At 44.5% G+C, this 25323-nt stretch overlaps 1 protein-coding gene across 2 annotated transcripts; it reads left to right on the top strand.

The window, feature by feature from the left end:
• The first annotated feature begins 1408 nt into the window (after positions 1-1408).
• LRRC52 (leucine rich repeat containing 52) lies at positions 1409-21018 on the top strand. Of its 2 annotated transcripts, XM_085024300.1 has the most exons (3): positions 1409-2385; positions 14156-14279; positions 20565-21018. In XM_085024300.1, the coding sequence occupies exons 1-3, from the start codon at positions 1764-1766 to the stop codon at positions 20566-20568; spliced, it is 750 nt and encodes a 249-aa protein (XP_084880426.1). In that variant the 5' UTR covers positions 1409-1763; the 3' UTR covers positions 20569-21018. The 2 variants fall into 2 exon arrangements, with proteins under 2 accessions (XP_084880426.1, XP_001924914.1); XM_001924879.5 differs by lacking the exon at positions 14156-14279 and having other exon boundaries at positions 1433-2385.
• Positions 21019-25323: the final 4305 nt, after the last annotated feature.

The following is a 25323-nucleotide window of genomic DNA, read 5'->3' as shown; positions in this document are numbered from 1 at the left end:
TCTGGATAAAGCATCCCTACCACACTCCACCCTGCCCCCAGAAGAAATGGTCACTTTGGAAATTAATTCTTCTCCATAGGCTTCATGTACCAAATTCCTGTCCTGGGCAATCACATAAGATCTCGCCGAGAATTTACTATTTTTAATTATAAGGAGAGGGTGACGCCTCTATCAATAAAATCCTGCTTCAATTAGTACAATTATCATTTGGGTCATTATCTTAAGTGTTTTAAATTTCTACTTAAATAAGGTCACTTTCAATTTGGTAAACACTCCAAAGTCATCATCTTAATTCACGGCCAGTCACCCAGGGAGTGCTGAGTAAGTAAACATAATCAAGCATTAGCTAACCAGCCACAAATCCACTTGAGTTTATTAATTTCTCTCTTGGCAGAGACACAAGAAAGGGAGCAAACCATTAGAGACATTCACGCATCATTCATTCAATAAATATTTATTACATACTAGGTGCCAGGCACTGTGCTAAGCTAAATATAGATTTCATGACTTTGTGAATATTCAAGCTATGTTCTATGTGAATGTTTTAAAGCATGACATCCTATTTTCCCCAAAATATAAATTGTAATTCCTGACAGGCTTTTGCTTTTTGTCCCCTGTGCCTTCGCCCGTAGAGTGAATGATACAGCCTAACTCTTAAGCTTTCAGAATTTCCATCCTTCCCTCCGACCCTTCCCATCATCCCTCAGGTAGCTAATGATATAAACTCAAACTAGAAACACTAGTGAGGTACTCACTGTTTTTAAAGTCCTAGGATATAAATGGTAACAAATAATTCATATCATTGCAGATTTTCTTTTTATACATTTGGGTTTTGTTTCAGGGGGAGTATCTTATCATACTGGTTCAAAAGGTTTTTAAATACTAGTATATTCCGGATGCAGACCAGGTTGTTTGCAAACTAGAAATACAATCTTAAGAATATCAGGGCATCTCCTCTGCCTGCTTTCTAAAGGAGCTCCCATCTCTTTCCCATCTTCTCCAGAAAACACCAAAAAAATGGCACCTATCCAAATGCAATACCCAAGGAAGAGCCCCACACTGAGAACTGACTTCCAACAGGTTACTTTTCAAATCAGTGTTTAAAAAAAAAAAAAAAAAAAAGCAGTCGAACTGGAGATTTCCATGATCCCTCTAGGACCTGCATATTAGAATTAGGAGGTCCAATCTAACCTAATCCACTGCACCTCCTTTGGGAGCTCACACACACACACACACACACACACACACACACAGGGAGCTCATGCTGTGCCCCCAGCCCCACGATGCAGGCCCCAACTCCCCCAAGGACAGCCGGCTTACCGAGTTACACAAAACACCCCCATACCACCCAGAAGTGTCAGGACTTCTCCCTCCCTCCGCCAGGCAGTCTCCAGAGGCTGCTGACATCACAAAGGTGTCAACTGGCAACCTCACTGTCATGTGGCTCTCCCCTGGCTCCCCTTGACTTGCAAACGCAGGGAAAGGGTGAGACCTTTTAAAGCCGCCAAGCTGGCAGGCTTCCAGCGGCAGTCTGGGAGTGAGCAGAGCCACCAAGCCGGGTGGCGGGGCACTGGGCCTCGCGTTTCAACTTCTGTTCGGTTCTCCTGTAATGGAAAATTGCTTTGCACAAAGCTGGAGTGTTATGGTTCTTTCCAGCGCCCCTCCCCCGCCCCGCCCCGCCCTTCATCAGCCCTCTGATCAGAGGGACAGTGACCGCCCCGCCCAGCAGGAAAGTGGAAGGAGGGTAGTTGCGGCTTCTTACTATGTCCCTTACTTCAGGCCCTGGGCCTGGGTGGTTACTCTTTTCCTTTGGAATGGGACTGGTATCAGGCTCAAAGTGTCCAAATAATTGCCAGTGTCAAGCCCAGGAAGTGATCTGCACAGGGCTACAGTTAACTGAATACCCCTCTGACATACCCCTGAACACCCGGAGGCTGTACCTGAATAATAACAGCATCCGTTTTTTGCCAGCGATGAATCTAGGACTCCTCAGTGACCTTGTTTATTTGGACTGTCGGAATAACCTGATTCAGGAGGTGATGGATTATACCTTCGTCGGGGTCTTCAGACTCATCTACCTTGATCTCAGCTTCAACAATCTAACCTTGATCTCCCCATACAGTTTCTCCGTGCTCAGCAACCTGGTGCAGCTGAATATCTCCAACAACCCTCATCTGTTATCACTTAATAAGTACACTTTTGCCAACACCAGCTCGTTGAGATACCTGGACCTCAGAAATACCGGCTTGCAGACCTTGGACCATGCTGCTTTCCAAAACCTCATAACACTCCAGACCCTGTATCTGAGTGGAAACCCTTGGAAATGCAACTGCTCTTTCCTGGACTTCACCATCTACTTAATAGTGTCCCATCTGAACCATCCAGGTGAGGACTTAATTGGGTATGGGGATGAGGATGTGACGGCATAAGAGGAATTGGTTCCAGAAAAGGTGAAGTTAAAGATGGTCAGAATGGGAGGAAAAGCTGGGGAAAGCAAATTGAAAGCATTCTTTTTTTTTTTTTTTTGGAGGGGGCACCCAGATTTGAAGAAAGCATTCTTATTGCTTATTGCTCTCCAGGATCCATCTGTGAGCTGACTGGAGAGGCAATAAGGATCAGTAGGAAAAGTTCCAGAATAGCCATCCAAAGAGCTGAGTTCTACCCCCATGCTCAGCATTTACTAAGTGGCTGCCCTTGAGGAAGTCACAATTTCTCTGAGCCTCAGTTTCCTGATCCATAAAGTGGGGACAATAGTATTACCAAACATACAGAGTTGCCATGGCAACATAAAATGATATGTGTGGAAATGATAAAGCAGTGTTACTGCAAAGTGACAAATACAGGGACACTGTATTCCATTGGTAAATGATTTTAATCTGTTTAATTCAGTGAATGAATTTTAGCAGGGTCTAAAAGTAATTCAGTCATTCATAGCCAGTAGAAAATCCCCTAGTATGATATAGAGAAGGAAATTTTCAATAGAGACAGAGCAGGGGCATCTGAGCTCTCTGGGTATGAATGGGAGAGGGAGGAGAGGAGAAGGCTTTTGATTTTTCCTTTGTCTTCATATGCTAACCTCACAAGGTGAGAATGGTATGAATGAATGGAGAATGTGTCAAGCAGGGAGAGTCCCATCTCACAGGCAGATTCAAATCTTACCTGGTAAATTTCCAAGCTACTTGCTGCCACCCTATCCACCATCCCCACCCCCTGCCATGGTCCCCAGGCCACTTGGGTGCCTCACCCCCTCTTCTTTTCAGAGACTGTACTGTCTCATCCTCATCCTTCAACTCCCCCACTCCAGCAGCATCACTTTCTGCCGGGGAAGTCAGAGCTTCAGAGAAATGTGACATAACCCCTCCCAGAAAGCCTGGAGCCACTGACGTAATTAAACCCTATCGGAGTCATGACTTTAGGGCCTTTCCTGAGGGTTTTTGACAATATTTGCATACACCAGCTGCACAAAAGTTTGACTGAAGTTTTCACCATGAAATATTGCCTATACGGCGATATTCTAGTAGGATTCCTGACCAAAATGAGAGACTTTCAGGGGCACTGAGGGAGAGGAACCTGGGTGGTGACAGCAAGAAAAATGAGCCCTCTTAGCTTTCCAATGGGAAGGTCTTAAAATGTTTTCGAGGCAGGGGCTGAACTATGGTAAAGCCAGCGAGGCTTCTAGGAAGCAAAATTGAAGGCAGCGCTGAGAGTAAGTGTTTGCTTAAATTTCGTGTCCTGGGCACCTGGCCTTGCTGCCAGGCACTTCAACTTGAATTAGAATAAATCAGAAGGAGTATGCTTTGTCAGACCATCTTCTTTTTTATTGAAAAATGGTTGATTTACAATGCTATGTTAGTTTCAGGTGTACAGCAAAGTGATTCAGATATGTAGACACTCTTTTTCAGATTCTATTCCATTACAGGTTATTATATTATATTATAATAACCTGTAATGGACTAAAACTGAAAAAGAATTCTTTTTCAGTACAGAATATAGTTCCCTGTGTTATACAGTAGGTCCTTTTTGTTTACCTATTTTATATGCAGTGGAGTGTATCAGTTAATCCCAAACTCCTAATTTATCCCACTCCACTCCTTTCCCCTTTGGTAACCATAAGTTTGTCTTCCAAAAGACCATTTTCTTTTTTTTCCTTTTTAGGGCTGCACCCATGGCATATGGAAGTTCCCAGGCTAGGGGTCAAATCTGAGCTATAGCTGTGGCCTATATCTCAACCACAGCAACACCAGATCCGAGCCGTGTCAGCAACCTACACCACTGCTCACAGCAACCCCAGATCCTTAACCCTCTGGGCAAGACCAGGGGATCAAACCTGCATCCTCATGGTTACTAGTCAGGTTCATTACTGCCGAGCCATAATGGGAACGCTAAGACCATTTTCCTAACAGTACTAATCATAAAAGAATACAGGAGCAGTTTTTGGGATGGCTTGCCTTGCCTTTCCAGTGATGTCTTCTACTTTTCTCAATGACTGGTGCATTATAGTGTTTCTAGAAAGCTTTCTAAAGAGGGTCAGTGTTAATCGTTCTCATGTATTAAATGTGGTTCCCAAATGGGATTCTCCCCGTCATGTTCATGTAACTAGCCTGTGAAAAAGCATCACTTTATCTTTCCCCTTCCCACTATACATACTCATCTTCCTTGAGCAGAAACCACCAATCTGCCCAGAGGACCCCTACCTAGATGACAAGTGTCAAATAGTGTGACTTCTTCCCCAATCCCTAATCCTACCACTTTACCTCCCATCAAATCTGCCTTAATCAGAATTGTGCTTATCAAGTTGTATCTTCTCAGAATTTTCAGGCTAACTGATTTGGATTCCTTGACTCAATTCCATCTAGGATTGAGTCAGATTATAAGCCATGTCCATTTTACTACCTGTTTTCAAAAACCTCAGAAGTGGGTATCCATCTTGTCAAGCTCATAAGCTCCTCATGAATGAAGAATCTGTTTTCTGAGGCAGACAGAACTTTCCTCCACTAGCCAATGGGATGCCCCCCAACCCTGACACACACACACTTGCTTATCTGCTCATCTCCCTCTGCTATTTGTTGGCCTAGAGGAAGCTCCACAGGCTACTTCATGCAGCAATATGGTCTCACTGCTCAAGTTCACTATTATAATCTCTTAAAATCATCAGTGAGCCCTAGACCAGACATAGACCAATTTATCTTTGTATTGAGCTTTGCAGCTGCTGAAGTATTTTTACACACGCTGTCTCATTTTCTTTACTTTGAATGTCACACCAACTCTTAAATTTTGTGCCTAGGATTGTGGAAGAGGCTAGGATGGGTATTTTTAACCCCATCCTATGATTGATAAAATAGACTGATTCACCGCAAACCACACAGCTACTAAATGGCAAGAAAATGATTTCAAATTCAGATCTTTTTCATGTGATTACTAACTCTTAAATTCTCAAATTACACAATAACTGCGATCCAATAAGGCACTTTAGTTATAAATATAACTCATGTTATAAACATATGGTCACAGCATCTAAATTTCAGCTTTATTTCCTATCTGGCTATACTTGGAACTCACACAAAATCATTTCCATTGAGTAATAAGCCCAAGCCATCTTAAACTCATTATAATATGCCCGTCCTTCCCTTACAAACCAGGGTTTCACCCCAATCTACCCAAATTCTAAAAGAATAAACCTAACTTCAGTGTTTTCTCACCTTTTCATCTTATTCAGTCTGGTTCTCCCTCCTCCCCCACACACATGCAAACATACACATAAACACACATGCAAACACATGTACATGCATGTACATAAACAAACACAAGGCTATATCCACACAAACATGCCATATACATATATACATACTTACTTACGTACACACTCATTCATGTAATACACTCACACTCACACTTACCCATATGTAATACATACACATGGCGCACATTCACATTAAATATACGGATATGCACTAGCATATGAACAGACACTGACACACACACACGCAATAAAATTCATCAGATACTTCTCTTGCCCTTTAGCCAGAACTCAACATAATGGAAGATATTTGTTTCACATGACTCTCATATGATGATTCATGTCTCTGTTAGGTGGAAATATTTTTGCCATTTACAAACACTCCGGTTGAACTGTCAACCTTTAGCTCATGTTCTATCAAAATGGTAATCTTTAGCATGTTCTAGAATGCAGTCTACACGTCGCTTCCCCTTATACCCCAATTTCAGGATAGAGAAGAATTTCTATGAAATAAGCTGAAGAACCTGCTTGTTTAGAAAGGAAAACCCAACTTAAAGATAGGTTTCCTTTTAGACCCAGGGAGATACTGAACCTTAGTATTGGGAGATTTGGCCTGCAGTAAAGTATCGAGGTCAGCATGAGAGCAGAATTCCAGTATAGAGACCCCTTAAAAAGCAAGGCAGTGAAGTAAGGGACTTCCATGCTATCACTCAGTTCATCCATTCATACAGTTGTATATTTGTCGAGTGGCTATTATGTGCCAAACAAGTGCTCATGGAGGTAACTAGCCAAAGAGCTGGGGGATATGTATGGAGACTCATATGACTGTGGATCATCTACACCATATGTGTCCCATGGTCTATTTAGGCACAACACAACTAACCCCACTGGACAGAGCAGGGCAAAAGAGATGAGCATATGTCTATTGGGGTGCAGCAAGCACTTAGGACAGCCTGTCTTGGATGCAAATGATGAAGGACGGCCACTGTGCAGTCTGGAGAGCACAGTGTTAAGAGCTCAGGTTCTGGAATGAAACAGATCTGGATTATAACCCTAGCCCTGCCACTTAGTATCTATAGGACAACAGACAGTTTGCCTAACCTCTCCACATTTCAATTTCTTCATCTTTCAGACAGGTACGATTATAGAACCAACCTGTCTAGGGCTGTTATAAGGATGAACTGAGAACATTTGTGAACTGCTATTAGCATTAAGCCTGACACACCCTAAACATTCAATAAACCAATGGTTGGAAGATGGAGAAAAGACACAGGATACTAAGAGAGTAGCAGACATCAGTCAGGGGGTCCCTGGGACAAGCAGTGGACTTCAGGAAGCCTCCGTGGTATTGGAGGACAGTGTACCCTGTCCAGGAAACATGACTGTATAGAAGCAGGTGAGGATATAGATAGGAAATGCAAAGGTGAGCAGCAGGTCCCAGGACTCCAATCCCTGAGAAAATGGAACAGAGGAAATTCCAGAGGGAGCTGGTTATGGCTGAGTTATGAATACAGTAGTTCAGACTCTGGGGAACAAAATCAGAAGCCCAAATCAAGGCTTGGTCTCAGCCAGGGCCATGAGACTCAGGGCTGGGCCAGCAGCAGCAAGGTGGTTCTTCCTAAATCATCTGAATCTGGAACTGAAGTTCTGTCTTAAAGAGAAGCCCCATGGAGTTCCTGCTGTGATACAGTGGGTTAAGAATCCATCTGCAGTGGCTCAGGTTGCAGCTGTGGCTCAGATTAAGTCCCTGGCCTGGGAACTTTCATATGCCGCAGGTATAAAAATTAAAGGAGAGAGAGAGACAGGAGCCCCACTTCCAGAAACAGTTGTGGACCTGCAGAATTTTTCAAGGGACTGGGGTAAGAGGTCCATTCAGCAATGGGGCAGACCTGGCCTTGGGAGAAAGAAGTCACCTACATAGCAATTTTGTCATCTGAAGAGTACTGAGCAGTATTTTTGCCCCAGGACCTCCCCATCCCCTGCCTACTATTGGGCTAAAGTTACCCATTGAAGATTCACCCTTCTGGGTCCCCAAAAGTGCCCCAGTCTTGAAGAGGACACTGAATATTTTCATAAGTTCCTGGACCGAATAACACAAATGCCCTTAAGCTTTTATCGGCTTTCAGATCAGAGGGAAGAATCAATTTTTGGGAAATACAATTAGCTAAGATTAATGCTGCAATGGTAGGGAACCTTGAAGGAAGCCAAGGCCCAGTAAAAAAAGTGGAGAGGTCTTTAAACAAAAGATATGACAGCAGTACTATGTCAGACCTTGGCCAAATTCATCCCCCACAGAGGGGCTGTAGGGGAGGCTGTCTCTTAGTCATCTTATTTCCTCACACGGCTTCAGCAAATAGGAATACCAAAACAGGATTTTTGGTGCTATTATCAAAAGTCTTCACCAAAGGAAACCCTCCAAAGATATTACTCATCAGATGCACTGAAAATTGCCTAGTCCTCAAAGAGCTGGTGTATTCATTTTCCAGACACAAAAATCAGAGCGGAAATGGAGGTGGGCCGAAATGTGTTAGTTGCCTGGATGCTCTGATCAATACGGAGTTAAAACAGATCCACAGATTCCATTTCCTTTTTGACACAGGTCAGCAAATAAGAGGACCAATTCCTGGCTGGAACTGGAATTTTCCAGCCATTAATGCTATTTGAAGGTGAGCATGGAGATTCACCTCTTCCCAGGATAGAGCTCCCTAACAGGACAGGGTCAGGTGCCTTCTGAGAATGCTCTCAAAAACTCATGCAGCTCTAAGCTCCTGGACATAACCACCCTGGTTTCCTACCTCCCCTTCACCCTCACAGTCCAGCAAAATTTCTATAGCTGTAGAAATTATCTAAATCTCTGAAGACCAATAAGTACCCACTAGCCACATGTGGCTATTGAGCTCTAGAAATTAGGCTAGTATAACTGAGGGACTAAATTTGTAATTTTATGTCATTTCAATTTTTTAAATAGCCATATGTATGGCTAAAGGCAACCATATTGGCTGGGGCCCACAACTAAAAAGCCTTTTAATATCGGATGCTTAGGCTGGAACTTTATAATCTAGCCTCCTCACAGATAAGTGGCCAGACCAGCATGGAGACCTTCTGACATCCAAGTTCAATGTTTTCTCCCATGCCATGATATTTCCTTACTATCTGGCACATCAGAGGCCATTGAACTCTGCAACATTTATTGTTTTGTTTTTGTTTTTGTTTTGGGGGGTTGTTTTTTTTTGGTTTTTTTGTCTTTTAAGGGCTGCACCTGTGGCATATGGAAGTTCCCAGGATAGGGGTCAAATTGGAGCTGTATCTGTTGTCCTATGCCACAGCCACACTAATGCCAGATCCGAGCCATGTCTGTGACCTACACTACAGCTCACAGTGACGCTGGAACCTTAACCCAAGGAGCAAGGCCAGGGATTGAGCCCACGTCCTCATGGATACTAGTCAGATTCGTTTCTGCTGAGCCACCTTGGGAACTCCTGAAACATTTATTGTTATGTTTTTTTTTTTTTTTTTTTTTTTTTTTTTTTAATTTTTTTTTTTTTTTTTTTTTTTTTTTAATTTTTTTTTTTTGTTGTTGTTGTTGTTATTATTGTTGCTATTTCTTGGGCCGCTCCCGCGGCATATGGAGGTTCCCAGGCTAGGGGTTGAATCGGAGCCGTAGCCACCGGCCTACGCCAGAGCCACAGCAACGCGGGATCCGAGCCGCGTCTGCAACCTACACCACAGCTCACGGCAACGCCGGATCGTTAACCCACTGAGCAAGGGCAGGGACCGAACCCGCAACCTCATGGTTCCTAGTCGGATTCGTTAACCACTGCGCCACGACGGGAACTCCCTGTTATGTTGATTATGTATACGACATCGTATTATCATGCCGGGTGCTTTATCACAGGGAAAAAAGTTATGATTCCTGCTTTATGTAAGACAATCTAGGATACAGGAGAGAGAAAATGCAGCTGAAAGCCAGGAAGTTTGGTTCCAAGAATGCCAATGTGTGATTAGGGACAAGTCACTTCTTCTCTGAGTCTCATTTGTCTCTGAAATAAGGGAATAGGATTAGATACTCTGTAAGGCCCCTTCCATTTGGCAGTCTATGGACCTAAATAGAAAGACAAGGAGTTCCCGTCGTGGCGCAGTGGTTAACGAATCCGACTAGGAACTATGAGGTTGCGGGTTCAATCCCTAGCCTTGCTCAGTGGGTTAAGGATCTGGTATTGCCGTGAGCTGTGGTGTAGGCTGCAGACGTGGCTCAGATCTGGTGTTGTGGCTGTGGTGTAGGCCGGAGGTTACAGCTCCAATTGGACCCCTAGCCTAGGAACCTCCATATGCCACAGGTATAGCCCTAGAAAATGCAAAAATAGACCAAAAAAAAAAAAAGAAAAAAAAAGACAAGATGTACTTAGATGAAGAAAGAGGAGAGCAGTGGTCAGCAGGCAGAGTCCCAGATGAGCAAGTACAAGATGGGTCAGTGCCGAGGTACAGGTGTCCCTGGATGTGAGGGCTGTGGTCACACAATTAGGACATATAACCTCTTAACTCCTGCACTTCTCCCCAACTTATCTTAAGCACCCTCTCCTGGACTAGAACAATGCCTGCACCCCCAGGGACTCAGTGCCCTGGACATCCTCCCAGACCTGGCCTACTCAACCAGTGGTTCTCAAATGCTAGTGAGCACAATAAGCCAGAGATGATGACTCAGTGAGCTGTGGGGACAGGTGCTTCTTAAGCCACATTTTGAGAAACCCTGTGATAAAGGTCTGGGTTCTAGATCTACAGTAGCTGTTATAATGGGTGAATAAATTGATTTGCATTGAGAATTTAGTGGCTAATAATATTTTGATATGTCTCATTCAAGGGGCATTTGCAATGCAACAGGGAACAACCAGTAACAGTGAGAATTCAGAAAGTGACAGGCTACTAGCCTAAACATGGGGATATTTTCAGGACAGAGGGTCCCTCTGTGTCAGCCCTTAAATTATAGTCCTTAAGCAGTCCTGCTTGACAAGCCCAATGCTGGGGCCCACCAATTAAAAAGAGGAGTCTGGGCAGGAGTACCACCAAGACTAGGGGACAAAGCCTCTCAGGGGCATTTGCAGGGAGCAGATGGGCTGGGTCATGTGCTGTTTCAGGTCCAAGTCATTTTGAGGGCATTTTGAGCAGAGAACATCTTAGTTTCATTCTGAGGCTATTTCATCCTGTATTCAAGGCTGCTGTAATAGGATAATGGCCCCATTTCAACCCACCAAGTACAAAGTCATCTACAACTGTGCCAAAACTTAGATTTCCAGAATGAATTCAGGTCCTCACACTCTTCCACTATTAATTCTAACCCATCTCCTCCATCAGGGAAATTGCAATAAAGACCAGATGCCAAAAAAGGGAAGAGCTGGAGAGCAGACCTTTCCAAAGCTGTCAACTGCTCTGTTAGCATCTCTCCTACCTTGTCATAACCACCCTGGCTTTGTGGCTCCTTTCTGCTGCGAGCCAGGGAAGCAGTCTCATGAGGGCAATGAGGGGGCTAAGAGGGTGTGACTGGGTCAGTGATCCCTAAGCCATCCAAAAAATTTCAGAAGGGATGGGGGTGACAAGCCTGGAAAGGATCTTGGGTGATTCTCACACACTCTCTAACTCAGCCAACTTGGGGTGTCTGAGGTTGGGTGATCCAAATTTCCCTCAAGCTGAGAAATGCCAGACCTCTATCATGGTTACCCTCTAATCACTCAGGCCCCTGAAAGGAGGCAGAGCAAGGCTGGTCAAAGCAGCCAAACCCGGTTTCCCCATCTCTAGAGATGGAAAATTCCTCAACCTAAAAGTGATCTAGCAAAGCATGGATGCATCTGGAAGAAGAGAAAGGGGTCCAGCCGTGAAGGTCTTTTGAATGACTTCGTAGGGAACATGCAGTATATCCTGAGAAGTTTTGGAAGGCAGGCAAGAGGGATGCAGGGCTTAGAGGCTCTTGCAGGCATTCAGGCAAGAAAGAATGGCAGCTTATGGCAGCAGTGTGGATGGAGAGGTACAGACAGGTCAGAAGGAACTGTTTAGAAGATGGAAGCAATAGGACTTGGCACTGAACTAGACCCTCTCATAGTTCTCCAAGCTCCCTTTGTGACTCCTAGCTCAACTCTAAGTAATTAATCTATTTGTATTAATTTAACATCTGTCTTCCCTAATAGACAGGAAGGTCTATAAGAGCAAAGAACAGGTCAGAATCTTCAGGAAGATTCAGACACAGAGAAAATGCTCAATAAATACTTATTGAGTGAATTAAAATTCAATGAGATGTGGAAAATAAAGAAAAGGGAAAAATCAAGTATAACTCCAAGGCTTTGGCTTGGACAACTGAGAGGAGGGGTTCACTGAGAGGAGGGGCTGTGAGGAGGTTAGGGGAGAAGCCAAGTCCCATTTGAACGTGTTGAGTGGGAGGTCTTTGTGAGCCAGGAGGTATTTGGATGTTCTGACCTGAAATTCAGAATAGAGAATAAAATATGTGTTTGGACATCATCAGCTCACTGGTAATCATCAGAACCACACAAAGGATGAGATCAGCCAGGGAAAGTATTTAGAAGGAGCGGGTAACAAGGTCAGAATAGAAGCTCTGGGGAGTGCCAACATACTGAAGGAGCAAGCAAGAAAAACATAGAACTGAATAGTGAGGGGAAACAGTGGAAACGTGATGTGAGGCTTGCTGGGCAGAAGAGCACATGCCAAGGCCCCGGGGTAGAATGAGCTCAATATAGTGGAAGGCGAAAGCGGAAGCATGGTGAAGCCAAAGAAATGAGGTAAAAAAAAAATCAGAGACCAGATCATATAGGACTTACAGGTCATGGAGACGCTTTTGATTTTATTCTCAATGTGCTAGGAAGTCAGAAAAGGGTTCTGAGCCAAGAAATGACATGATCTGTGATTCGCAGATGGCACTTCACTGTCTGCTATCTGGGTTTTTCTGAGAAGATGGGTCCAACTTCAGCAGGTCCAACTCTAGGCTGAACTGAGGGCAAGCTTCATTTTCCCCTTAGTTTCTGAGAACTGCCTGATACCATCCCCCAGGCCAGTGATCCAGCTGGCTCCTCTCCAAAACCTTCTCAGGAAAAGCAGGAGCAGGGGTTCCAAAGGATAAAGCTTAAGTCATTGGCTTTATTTTTTCTGAGGACTTTACACTTTAAACCTTATGTTATCATTGGAATGAAAGGTTCTATCTTCTGCTGACAGAATCCTGGGTACTGACAAGCACATGAGGAGTATTGTGAGGGAAAGGGTGTGTGTGTAGGGGGGAGCTTTCCACCTCTAAATCTTGCCTATAAACAACCGCTTATTAAAACAAACAAACAAACAAACAAACAAAAGTCCTGCAGGACTTACCTGGTGGCTCAGCAGGTTAAGGATTCAGTATTGTCACTGCTGTGGTGTGGGTTCAGATCCCTGGCCTAGCAGAAAAATAAAAGGAAAAAACCAGTCCTGTAGCCTAAAGCACCCTTAAAGCACAGGGATAAGCAGGTTGAATTTGCTGGATTTCAAGGTCATTCCTATAATGTTCCAAGAATCTATGACTGAGGTTTAACCTTTACCAAAACACGAACTCTTTATCCAAGGAAAAAAAATTATATCAGATAAGAACTGTACTGCCCAAGCCCAGATCATTCTAAGCCAAGGATGCTTTACACCAGGAGTCAGCACACTCTTTCTATAAAAGGTCAGATAACACATATTTTAGGCTTTGTGGGTCTTTATGGCAACTACTCACTCTGATTTGTAGCATGAAAGCAGCCATAGAAAAGACATAAATGAATGGGTATGGCTGAGTTTCAATAAAACTTTATTTACAAAAACAGGCAGCAGGATGGATGATTGCAGGTGCTGGACCCTGACTCATGCTATCAAGGGAAGATAGCTGGGTGATATAAAAAAGGAACTTGAGGTAGACAAAAGTGGATCCCAGTGCCAGGACTAGATGCTCAGAGAACCATGCATGAGCGTTTAAGAAGGGGCCTTGCTGACCAGTTGGCTTTGGTGGTGTTGGGCTGTGACATGGTGCAATCTAGATTCCCCTCTCAGAAGCCCACTCTTCTGGCCACCCACAGTACAGCATAATATAATAGCGATCCCTTCAAACTCTAATTGGGAGTAGGTCATAGACAGCAAGGCCAAAACTCAAGAGTTTAAGAACTGCTGTATGAGATCAGCCTGAGAATCCACTCATTCTCTCCTGTATGTGTTCAATACTCTCCTGTATATATTCAATAGATATTTATCCAGCCTCCTCTCTGTGCCAGGCACCAGGGATACAAAGGTGAACAAGCAGGGGCTCTCAAACAGTAACTGGGGAATAAGAGTAAAGACCGTTTGACATCACGCCTGCAGTATTTGCATCCTCACACCCATCCCCAACTGCCCCTACCCTCATTTCCTTCTCTGCAGTCCCTGAGGACAGCTGGAGACTTAGCCCGCATTTGGCCCTGGAGACCATCTGTTCCTGCCTCCTCCAGGAGTTCACACCCCTTAGCTCACTGAATCCCCTCCCCCGACCCCAAACTCCCACAAGGTAAGCAGGGATTGGTATTGGCCAAGAGGAGGGTAGCCGGACCACCTATGGTCTTCTGCCTCCCCGGGCTTCCTTCCCTCCTGCAGAGCATTAATGTCAATGACATTGACCCCAGGGAGCATTAATAACAAATAATATTTAACGCATTTGACAAACATACTTTGAGCTCTATGATATGTTAAGGGCTATTCTAGGTGTTGGGGATACAACAGGGGAAAAAATCCATGTCTTCATGAAGTTCATCATCTAGTGGGTGGAGGCAGGCTAGTGAATAGGTGGTAAATACACTTCCTTGACAAACACATAATATAGCTGGAGAAAAAACTAAGAAAAAGACAAAGTACTGAGCATCTAATGATGTTCAGGCAGGCAAGGGCCTAATAAGGAGAAATGGGGGGAATTAGACCTTTCTCTGGACTCCAAGTTGAAGCTCGATGACAAAGTGCTTAAGCCGACAGAATGTGGTAGTTGCCCGGCATTCCCGTTGTGGCTCAGTAGGTTAAGAATCCAACATAGTAGCCTTAAGGATATGGGTTCAATCCCCAGACTTGCTCAGGGGGTTAAGGATCTAGCATTGCCCATAAGCTGTGGCATAGGTCACAGAAGTGGCTCAGGTCTGGTGTTGCTGTGGCTGTGGTGGAGGCTGGCAGCTGAGGTTTGGATGCAACCCCTAGCCTGGGAACTTTCATATGCTGCAGCTGTGGTCGTTAAAATTAAAAAAAAAAAAAAAAAAAAGTTGTATTTGTCCTCTGAGCGGTAGTTGAAATGTAACTGAGGAAGAATTGTCCACATTCCATACTCTCCTTTTACGTGGCCACCACATGGCCACCTCTTCCAACCACACACTGGCCAGCAGGCTCAGAGCAGCCTGCTCCCCTGGGGAGCCAAACAGACCCCAGAACTGTGGTCACTTCTGCAGACCAAGAGAAGAAAGACTTCTGTACAGCAGAAATTGGCACAACATTGTAAATCAACTGCACTTATTTAACAAAGAAAAAAATTTTTAAATTAAAAGAAATGAACAATTCCTCTTAAAAGCACTGGGTTCAGCCTGGTTTTCTGAAGGAAGGCTTGCTGGGATCCTGCACTCACAGGTGTGATTCTGGGCTCCAGAAACTCTTACTCCTCAATGCATGTGATTTTGGCACACAGGTTTTCCACCTGTGAGCAATGTGGCACATGAGGAACTAAATAAAGGAGTAGTTTTTTGTTTCCTTAGGAACTATTCGCAGGAAGAATTTAAATATTAATGATACCTGTAATTGTACTCAGGCACTTTAACTGGGGCAAAAGCCCTGCACCCATGAAGTGGAGCTGAGAAAGGGATAAAATGGGGTTTAGTCACCTGTTTGCAATGTGAATGAAAGCCCTGGGATTGTGTAGTGCACAGTGCACACAAGAGTACCTCGTAGCATTTTGTCAGAGGCAAGAAGATCAAGAAAGACAGAGAGGGAATAATTGTTGAACAATTTATTCATTCTGTAGAATGAGAGTAATTAAAACTACTCAAGTGGGTGCTCAAGAGTAGTGTTTAATTTTGTAAAGCACCTTATATGGTGCTTAGCACGTATCAGACGCCCCAGGTCGAATAGATGGGTCAATAAATTCTAAAGTCATCATACCAGGCCAGGGAAAGAATGCATAACTAATAAGTTAAAGAAAAGGAGATGAAATAATAGAGGGAACAAAGTAAAGGAATAGAGTCATTTTAAAAGTGGGACAAATGGAAAACAAATAGTTAATCCAAATATATCAGCCTAACGTTAAATGTTAATGGACTCATTAAAATACAAAGTTTGCTAGATTGGATGAAGAGCAAAACCCGCTGACAAAAATATACCTTAATTAGAGGAACATAGAAGGATTAAAAGTAAAGGACGGGGGTAGTTCTCATCCTGGGTCAGCGGTAACAAACCCAACTAGTATCCTTGAGGACTTGGGTTCAATCCCTGGCCTTGCTCAGTGGATTAAGGATCTAGCGTTGCCATGGGCTGTGTTATAGGTCTCAGATGCAGCTCAGGTCCTGTGTTGCTGTGGCTGTGGTGTAGGCTGGCAGCTATAGCTCTGCTTCCACCCCTAGCCTGGGAACTTCCATATGCCATGGGTGCGACCTTAAAAAGACAAAAAAAAAAAAAAAAGTAGTTAGGGAAAAACACACAATGCGGACACTAACCAAAATAAATTTGGCACAGCCATATTAATGTCATCAAAGTGGACTTTACAGCAAGAAGCTTTACTAGAGATAATGAGAGATACTGATCAATAAGGAAAGGATAAAACTACCAGAAACAGGTAGGTAACAGTTATAACTGTGTGGATTTAATCACATAGCTTCAAATTTTGCTTTACGCAAAATTTGACAGGACTATGTGGAGAAGCAGACAAATGCACAATCATAACTGGTGACTTTAACATACTTCAATAACTAAAAGACAATAGGCTCATAATTGAAATAATAGTTTTGGAAAAGTCAATAAAGCAAAAAAAAAGTCAAAAAAGATAAGCAAATAAAGATATAAATAAAATGTCAATAAATACATAGAAGATCTGTATAAAACCACACCCTGACATATGTAGAACAAGGTACTCAACAAAGACAGAATACATTTACGAAAATTACTAGAATTAACTTTATGCCCAACCGTAAGGCAAATTCTCAGTAATTTTCAAAAGATTGAAATCATAAAGAGTGTGTCTCTGACCACAGTAGGATTGAACTAGAATTTAGAAATAAAAACACTCCCTAGGAATTCCCTGGTGGCGCAGCAGGTTAAAAATCAAGTGTTGTCACCACTGTGGTGTGGGTTCCATCCCTGGCCCAGAAACTTCCTCATGCTATGGGTATGGCAAAAAAAATTACTAGAAAATCCTCAAATATTCAAAAATTAAGTAATTCATTCAATGAACAACAGCTTTTATTAATAAGAACAATAATAATCAGATGTGGATTTTGCCTTCAAGAACTACAAGTGCCTAGCTGGAGAGAAAAGAGGCACCCCTTTTCTTGCAAATAACCACCAAGCCAGGCAGAATGTAATAGATGCAGTAAGAATGAAACTAGGAAATGCTGTAGATGAGTACGGAGTGGGAACCATCACATATCCTCTGAGCCATGGGGATGAGGTGGTTGGGGAGGATTCCTGGCAGTGGATGCATTTACACTAGATCTTGAAGGACAGGAAGGACTTGATCAGGCAAAAGTTGGAGAAAGAGATACTTGATGCAGAAAGATCATTGTAGGAGTTCCTGTCGTGGCTCAGTGGTTAACGAATCCGACTAGGAACCATGAGGTTGTGGGTTCCATCCCTGCCCTTGCTCAGTGGGTTAAGGATCTGGCGTTGCCGTGACCTGTGGTGTAGGTTGCAGATGCGGCTCGGATCCTGAGTTTCTGTGGCTCTGGCGTAGGCCGGCGGCTACAGCTCCGATTCGACCCCTAGCCTGGGGAACCTCCATATGCCGCGGGAGCGGCCCAAGAAATGGCAAAAAGACAAAAAAACAAAAACAAAAACAAAACAAACAAAAAAAAAATTAAAAAAAAAAAAGAAAGAAAGATCAGTGTAACAAAGCTAGCTACAAATAAGGGAGCGATGTTATCAAGGAGTAATAGGTAGTTCAATTGGGAGGATGAAAAGTAAGGTGGGAAATGTAGGAGGCTGCAGACACTGAGGACGCTGAATATCGGGCCAGGTGGTCTGGATGTTATTCTGAGCCCTGCAGGGGAGTCAGAGAAGGGTTTGGAGCCAGAGTGTGTCCGGGAAGAGCTGAGTTTGCAGAAGGGAAATCTGGCAGGAGAGTGTGGAATGGTCCAGGGCTGGGAAACTGGGGATAGGTGGAAAGAGATCTGCTAGATGTGGCAGAGAGCTCACACCTTGGCGGTGACAGGCAATGAAGGGGGAGAGGGTAGGGGGGAATGCAGCAGTAGAAAAACCCTCCCCACTGAGCCACCCACGTCCCTCACTTAAAAGCAGCCTAACAATGCATTAAAATCACTGTCTAATTGCTCCTTTCAAGGTAATGCTCCAAAATGGGGAAATATGCGTTTAATGTTTAGTCTCATCTCTGCCGCCCAAGTCCCAGTTTGAAAGCCTAATCTTTTTAAAAATAGAGATAAAACCTCTCTAGACACCCCAAGGCACGCTCCATATCCTCAGAATCCTACGTTTTCCTTTCTCAAATACATCTTTTTTGCCTAGTCCCATGTGGGGTCTCTGGCAGATTGCAGGGGACCAAGCCCACCCTTGCTAGAATTCCTAAAGATTGCAGGGACAGCTCTTGCTGCTCACTAGCCCCCTTCTTGGACCTCCTGGCAAAGCCCTTCAACCGGGCTGACAAGAGACAGGTCTTGCTGTGTAACTGCGTTCCCTCCTCTTGACCGCAACCTGAGATGGAGGCTCAAGGCCCCACCCCTTGCTTTCTACTTGAGATCTCTCCCTCGGGTCCCACATCATTCTAGAAAGGGGCTTCTTCCTCTCCTTTCCCCTGTGATCTTTGCCAGCAGTTGAGGCAGCCCCCATGCTGGACTCCCCTCCCATGGTGACAACCTCCTCTTCAGCATCACAGACTTCAGGCCATCTTCCTGACAGCAACAAATGACATCACTGTAGGTGCACCGACCCAGAAGCAGGGTACGGGGAATTGTGTCCAGCTTGGAGAGCACTTAGTGCTCAGCCTGGACAGCCCTCTCCAGCCACACAGACACCTCTCCCCAATCAGCTCACTTCTGTATTCCTCTCTCTAATCCTCCTGCTTCTAGCTCCAGTCTAAACCTGATTGCCCTTGCTTCCTTGGTCACCAAGGTTATTAGTGGCTTCATGTAGTCCGGGGTCTAGGGGAACTTCCCCCCACCCTGCCCCTGCACTAGCCTCTCTATGTCTCCCACTTCTGCAACCCAAGCTCAGATAGCTCAGTCTGGGTTTTCTGTCTCCCGTCCCCTGCCTAGACCCTGCCAGAGATCTAGAACCTTCATGTTAGGAAACCTGAGTCTCCGTTTCCCTATGTGTAAAACAAGGATGATAATGAGTGTCGACACTGTTATAAAAATTAAATGCGGTAACATTTGTATATCACGTAGCATGTAGACATAACTCAGTAAATATTAGCTGCTATTATGATTTTGCTCATAGCTGTCTCAAGCCCTGATCTCAACCCTGAATTTAAGCTCATTTATCTAATGCCTGCTGGATATAGTCACCTGGACAGCACACACAGGTACCTTCACATCAGCATGGGGGAGTATATGGGACTAGAAAAATGCTGGGCTGATGACAGAACTTTGAGTAGCCTGTGCAACTGTTATGCACCAGGTATTGTGTACACTTCTGTGTACAATAGCTTTAAATCCTCTCAACTACCCTGAGAAGAGGTAACATTCTTTGTAAGATGAGGCGATGGGATCCAGAGACAGAATCAAAGATCCTGCTGAAATTTACACAACTAGTAAGTGACAGTGGATTTGAACCCTAGTCTGCCTGGCTCCAGAGTCCACTTTGCTTTCTGTTATATACTGAGGTCCATGGTGCTTGGTGTGGGGAGGCGCTCAGAGAAGGATCCAGGCAGCTGAGTCAGTGGCTAAAAAGGACTAAAAATCATGTCATCAGCCAGGATGCCAACAACAGTGCAGAGAAGCAGAACTGCTTCCCCTATTGGCTGTCTCTTTCCCCTGAGCTCCCCCATGATTTCTTCCAGTTGGGGGTGGATGGGGCCGCTAGGGGTTGGGGGAACAGAGAACACAGTAGTTTCCAGAGAATCTTGTCCCTCCTAAGTGGTATGTGATGGCCTTGGGTGGCCTTAGAGGTCCCTGGCTGGGCTTAGGCACGGAAGAAGGGAAAGGGACGAGGTGCAGGGGTCATGAAGAGGAAGGGGAGACAGAGAAGACGAGCATCATGGAGGTCCGTGGAGTTGCAACACTCCATGGTGATCCTAAGTTTCCAACCTCCCAGTTCTTGCTAAGGTCTCTCATTCCTTAAAGAGCTTTCCCATTTTTAAGAGATGATCTGAATGAAGCTAAACCTGGGGCAAAAAGCAGTCCAGGTACCATTGTAAACCTCAGTTTGCCTAGAGATCACCTGGAGATCTTGTTACTATGCAAATTCTGACTGAGGGGGCCTTGGTGTGATGCCTGAGGTTCTGCATTTCTAACTGGGTCCAGGCAATGCTGATGCTGCTGGCTTGCAGACCTCACTCTGAGTCTCGAGGGTCCAGACGGCCTCTCCAGGTCCCTGTTGGCCTCAGGACCCTGGAAGTTCTGCTGTTTCAGCACTCTGCCTGCTATGTGTTTCCTCACAGATGAACTAAACGCCACGTGTGTGGAGCCCACGGAGTTGGTAGGGTGGCCCATCACGCAGGTGGGGAACCCACTCCGGTACATGTGCATCACACACCTGGATCGCCAAGACTACATCTTCCTGCTGCTCATCGGCTTCTGCATCTTCTCCGCGGGCACCGTGGCCGCCTGGCTGACCGGCGTGTGCGCCGTGCTCTACCAGAACGCCCGCCGCAAGTCAAGCGAGGACGAGGCTGAGGACGAGCATGGGCAGAGAGTAGAAGTCAGCAGGCGGATTTTCCAAAGAGGGGTGGACTCAGGCCACGATGGGTTCCCTCAGCTGATTTAGTGGCCAGGGGCTGCTGACTGATGGGCCTTTCCCAGGTTCCCTGCCTTCACTCTTGCCCTCCCCTTTCCACTCCTCAATACTGTCCTAGAGATTAGGCCCTATTAGTAAAATAAAACTTTTGGTAGCCATTTCACAGGTTGGTCCTTTGCCATTCAGCCAGCCCAAGGATGATTCCTCAAGCTCAGAAGGATAGTGTAGATCAAAGTCTAGAGAAGCTGTGGGATGCCTCTAAATGCTGAGGAAAGCTACCCCCAAAATGGGCCAACTTGTGTTTGATGAGCACCTACTATGTCCTAAACTAAGTGTTGCGGGCAGGGATACAAAAAATATGAGATTTTTTTTTTTTTTTTGGTCTTTTTAGGGCCGCACCCGCAGCATATGGAGGTTCCCAGGCTAGGGATTTATTTGAACCTATAGATGCCTGCCTACACCACAGCCATAGCAATGCAGGATCCAAGTCACTTTTATGACCTACGCCACAGCTCATGGCAACACTGGATCCTTAACCCACTTAGCGAGACCAGGGATCGAACCTGCATCCTCAAGGATACTAGTCATATTCATTTCCACTGAGCCACAATAGGATCTCCAGAAATACAGGATTTAAGATCTGTCCTTGAAGAGCAGCAGTTGGGGGGAAGAGGGGGGCCGGGATTAATATGAAGTGAATGACGGCACAAATGAACCTTTCCACAGAAAAGAAAATCATGGACTTGGAGAATAGACTTGTGGTTGCCAAGGGGGAGGGGGAGGGAGTGGGATGGATGGGGTGCTTGGGGTTAATAGATGCAGACTATTGCCTTTGGAATGGATTTGCAATGAGATCCTTCTGTGTAGCACTGGGAACTCTCTCTAGTCACTTATGATGGAGCATGATAATGTGAGAAAAAAGAATGTATACATGTTATGTGTAACTGGGTCACCATGCTGTACAGTAGAAAATTGACAGAACACTGTAAACCAGCTATATTGGAAAAAAATAAAAATCATTATATAAAAAAATATGAATTGAATGGAGAGAAATACAAGACAAACACCATGACCTGCACAAACATGAATGGAATACGCCTATGGGCTGTGGTCACATTTCACCTCATAATCACAACAATCCTAGTTTAGAATGACACTAGTTACAGTGAAAAATTGAGGCCCAGACAGGTTAAACAATTGACCAAGTTCATCCAGATGGTCAGGAGCACAGCCTCCCAAAGTCCATGTCCTTTCCTTTATTTGGGGGCGGGGGAATTTTTAAAGTTTTTTTTTTTTTTTTTTGTATTTTAGTTGATTTACAATGTTCTGTCAATTTCTACTGTACAGCAAAGTGGCCCAGTTTTATATATGTGTGTGTGTGTGTGTGTGTGTGTGTGTGTGTGTGTGTATAACACACATACACACATTCCTTTTCTCACATTCTCCATCATGGTCTATCACAAGTGACTAGATATAACTAGGGCTATACAACAGTCACTGCCTTTCCTTTAAATTGAGCTGCCTTCCTGAGAGATGCTTAGCCACTTAACCAAAGTTTCATCGTGTCTGCCTTGAAAGAAATGAAAGAGTGAGGCAGACAGGCAGGCAGAGGCGGCCACCATTCCCTGAGGCCTTACCGAGTGCCCAGCACCTGACCTGACTTCAGTCACATTCTCGCCAGGTTAATCCTCACAACAACCAGGTCAGGTGGTCATTGTTGCTTCATTTTTTCTGTTGCTCAGAGAGGCTAGGTAACCATCTCAAGCTCACACATATGGTAAGGAGCAGAACAATTACTGAAGCCCAGGCTGCCTGATCCCAAGGCCTGTGCCCTACGCCTTGTGACCTCCTGTCTGTGATAAAGCGCTAAACAGACCACATGCACCCATGTGGTCCTGCTCCCACAGCTGCTTAGAAGAAGGGAAGAGGAGTTCCCATTGTGGCTCAGCATTAAAAACCCGACATAGTGTCCGTGAAGATGTGGGTTTGATCCCTGGCCTTGCTCAGTGGGTCAAGGATCCAGTGCTGCCACAAGCTACGGTGTAGGTCACAGATGTGGCTCGGATCTGGCATAACTGTGATTTGACCCCTAGCCCAAGAACTTTCATATGCCACAAGTGTGGCCCTAAAAAGGAAAAAGAGCAGAAGACAGGGGTTGATCAACCCAAAGACCCCATTCCAGGTTCTCCCTTTCTCTCTACCCAGATCAAATATGCTCACATTCAAGACTCAGATCATAGTCTCACCTAAGGAGCTAGATCTAAAGCCCTAACCAGACCTGTCTTGACTTCTGCACTTCTGCTGTGCAATTCAACATGATTCCTTGGAATTTGTTTCATGCCATGGTTAAGAGCATGGGCTCCCAAACAGTGCTTCTATCCCCGGTTATGTCCTATGCCTGTGTGAACCTGGGCTTCCTGCTGGTCATGACCTTGAGGACAGAAATCACCTGTAATTTTCTATGGACACAGGACATCGGGTAGTGCCTTCCTCAAAGTAGGAGCTCGATAAATATTTATGGTTGCATTCTATTTCAATTCCAGCCCACCAATCATTCCTACTCTGTTATCCTGACTATGAAGGATAGTTAAGTCTATGGGCAAATTATTTAACATCTCTGTGCCTCAGTTTCTTCATCCATAAATAGCATTCATTATAGTGCTTACATCATAGAGGGATATTGTGAGAATAAAATGAATATCAATTATAATAGCATATCCTGGGATAATTTTTGACTCACAGGAAAGTTACAAAGACAGTACAGAGGGTTCCCATATACCCCTTACCTAGTTTCCCCTAAAGTTATCTCACATTGCAGTTATTTCACAGTACATCTGTCAAAACAAACTGACGTTGGAATACTACTACTAACTAAACTTTAGACTTTATCTGGTTTTTGTTTTACATTTTACCAATTTTCATAACAATTTTCATTTTTTCCATTATAGTTGGTTTACAGTGTTCCGTCAATTTTCTACTATACAGCAAAGTGACCCAGTCACAGATATATTATATATACGTTCTTTTTCTCACATTATCCTACATCATGCTCTACCACAAGTGACTAGATATAGTTCCCAGTGCTATACAGCAGGATCTCATTGCTTATCCATTCCAAAGGCAATAGTTTGCATCTATTAACCCCAGATTCCCAGTCCATCCCTCTCCCTCCCCTTCCCCCTTGGCAACTACAAGTCTGTTCTCCAAGTCCATGAGTTTATTTCCTATGAAAAGGTTCCTTTGTGCCTATATTGGATTCCAGATATAAGTGATATCAGATGGTATTTGTAAACTTCAGACTTTATTTGGTTTCCCCGATACCTTTTTTCTGTTCCAGGATCCAGTTGAGGATAACACATTTGCATTTAGGATAGTCTTTAAAATAATGATATATCTAACATTTATTGGGCATTTCTGTAAGCCAAGCATTGTTTTGAGTGTTTCTATCTATATAAACTCATTTAATTGTCAAAAATAACCCTGTGAGGTAGATAGTATCATTATTATTATCCCATTAGATTAGAAAATCAAGGCTCAAGTAACTACCTAACATTATAGTGTAAAACCAGAAGTCAAACTAGTTCTGACTATTGACCATTCCCCCCAAACCACTCATCCATACTAGCTCTCAAGAATTCAGAGTTCCAGCTCAGATCTGGCATTGCTGTGGCTCTGGTGTAGGCTGGCAGCTACAGCTCCAATTAGACCCCTAGCCTGGGAACCTCCATAAGCCATGGATGCAGCCCTAAAAAGCAAAAAAACAAAACTCAAATTACCAAGAAAATCTTGGCAAAAGAAATTTGAATTGCAGCTTTGCACGATAGCTTTTCCCCTAAGAAGCCCTGGATCTTTACACACACTCGCACACACACAAAAACGCAAATGGACTCAGCATCTACTCTGATTGGCCCTGAGGGGATTGCAGTGAACAGGCAGAATCAAGATGCTCAGGGAGGAATTCCCATTGTGGCTCAGCGGGTTATGAACCCGACTAGTATCCATGAGGATGTGGGTTCAATCCCTGGCCTCACTTAGTGGGTTAAGGATCTGGCATTGCCGTGAGCTGTGGCGTAGGTTACGGATGCAACTCAGATCCAGGGTTGCCGTGGCGGTGGTGTAGGCTGGCAACTGCAGCTCTGATGTGACCCCTAGCCTGGGAACTTCCATATGCCATGGGTAAGGCCCTAAAAAGCAAAAAAAAAAAAAAAAGAAAGAAAAAAGAAAAAAAAAATGCTCAGGGAACTTACAGTCTAGTTTGATGGGGGGAACACAAGTGAACAGGGGATTTCAGGCCAGAGTGGTAAAGGGCAGGCACAAGATTTGAAGGGACACAGGGGAGGGGTACCTCACCCAGTAGGTAGGAGGGAGGTTCGAATGGCTTCCCTGAGGAAGAGACAGCTAAGCTGAGACTTGAAGGTGGAGTGGAGATTAGCCAGGCAAAGCAGCGAAGAAGATATGTGGGC

The sequence above is a fragment of the Sus scrofa genome, chromosome 4 (genome assembly GCF_054392235.1).
Source record: "Sus scrofa isolate SSC_HxYL_T2T_F1_AM1 chromosome 4, Sscrofa_HxYL_maternal_Yorkshire_Landrace_v2.0, whole genome shotgun sequence".
NCBI classification, from domain to species: Eukaryota; Metazoa; Chordata; class Mammalia; order Artiodactyla; family Suidae; genus Sus; species Sus scrofa.
Note: the sequence above shows the minus strand (reverse complement) of the source record. Positions and strands in the feature narration are given on the sequence as shown.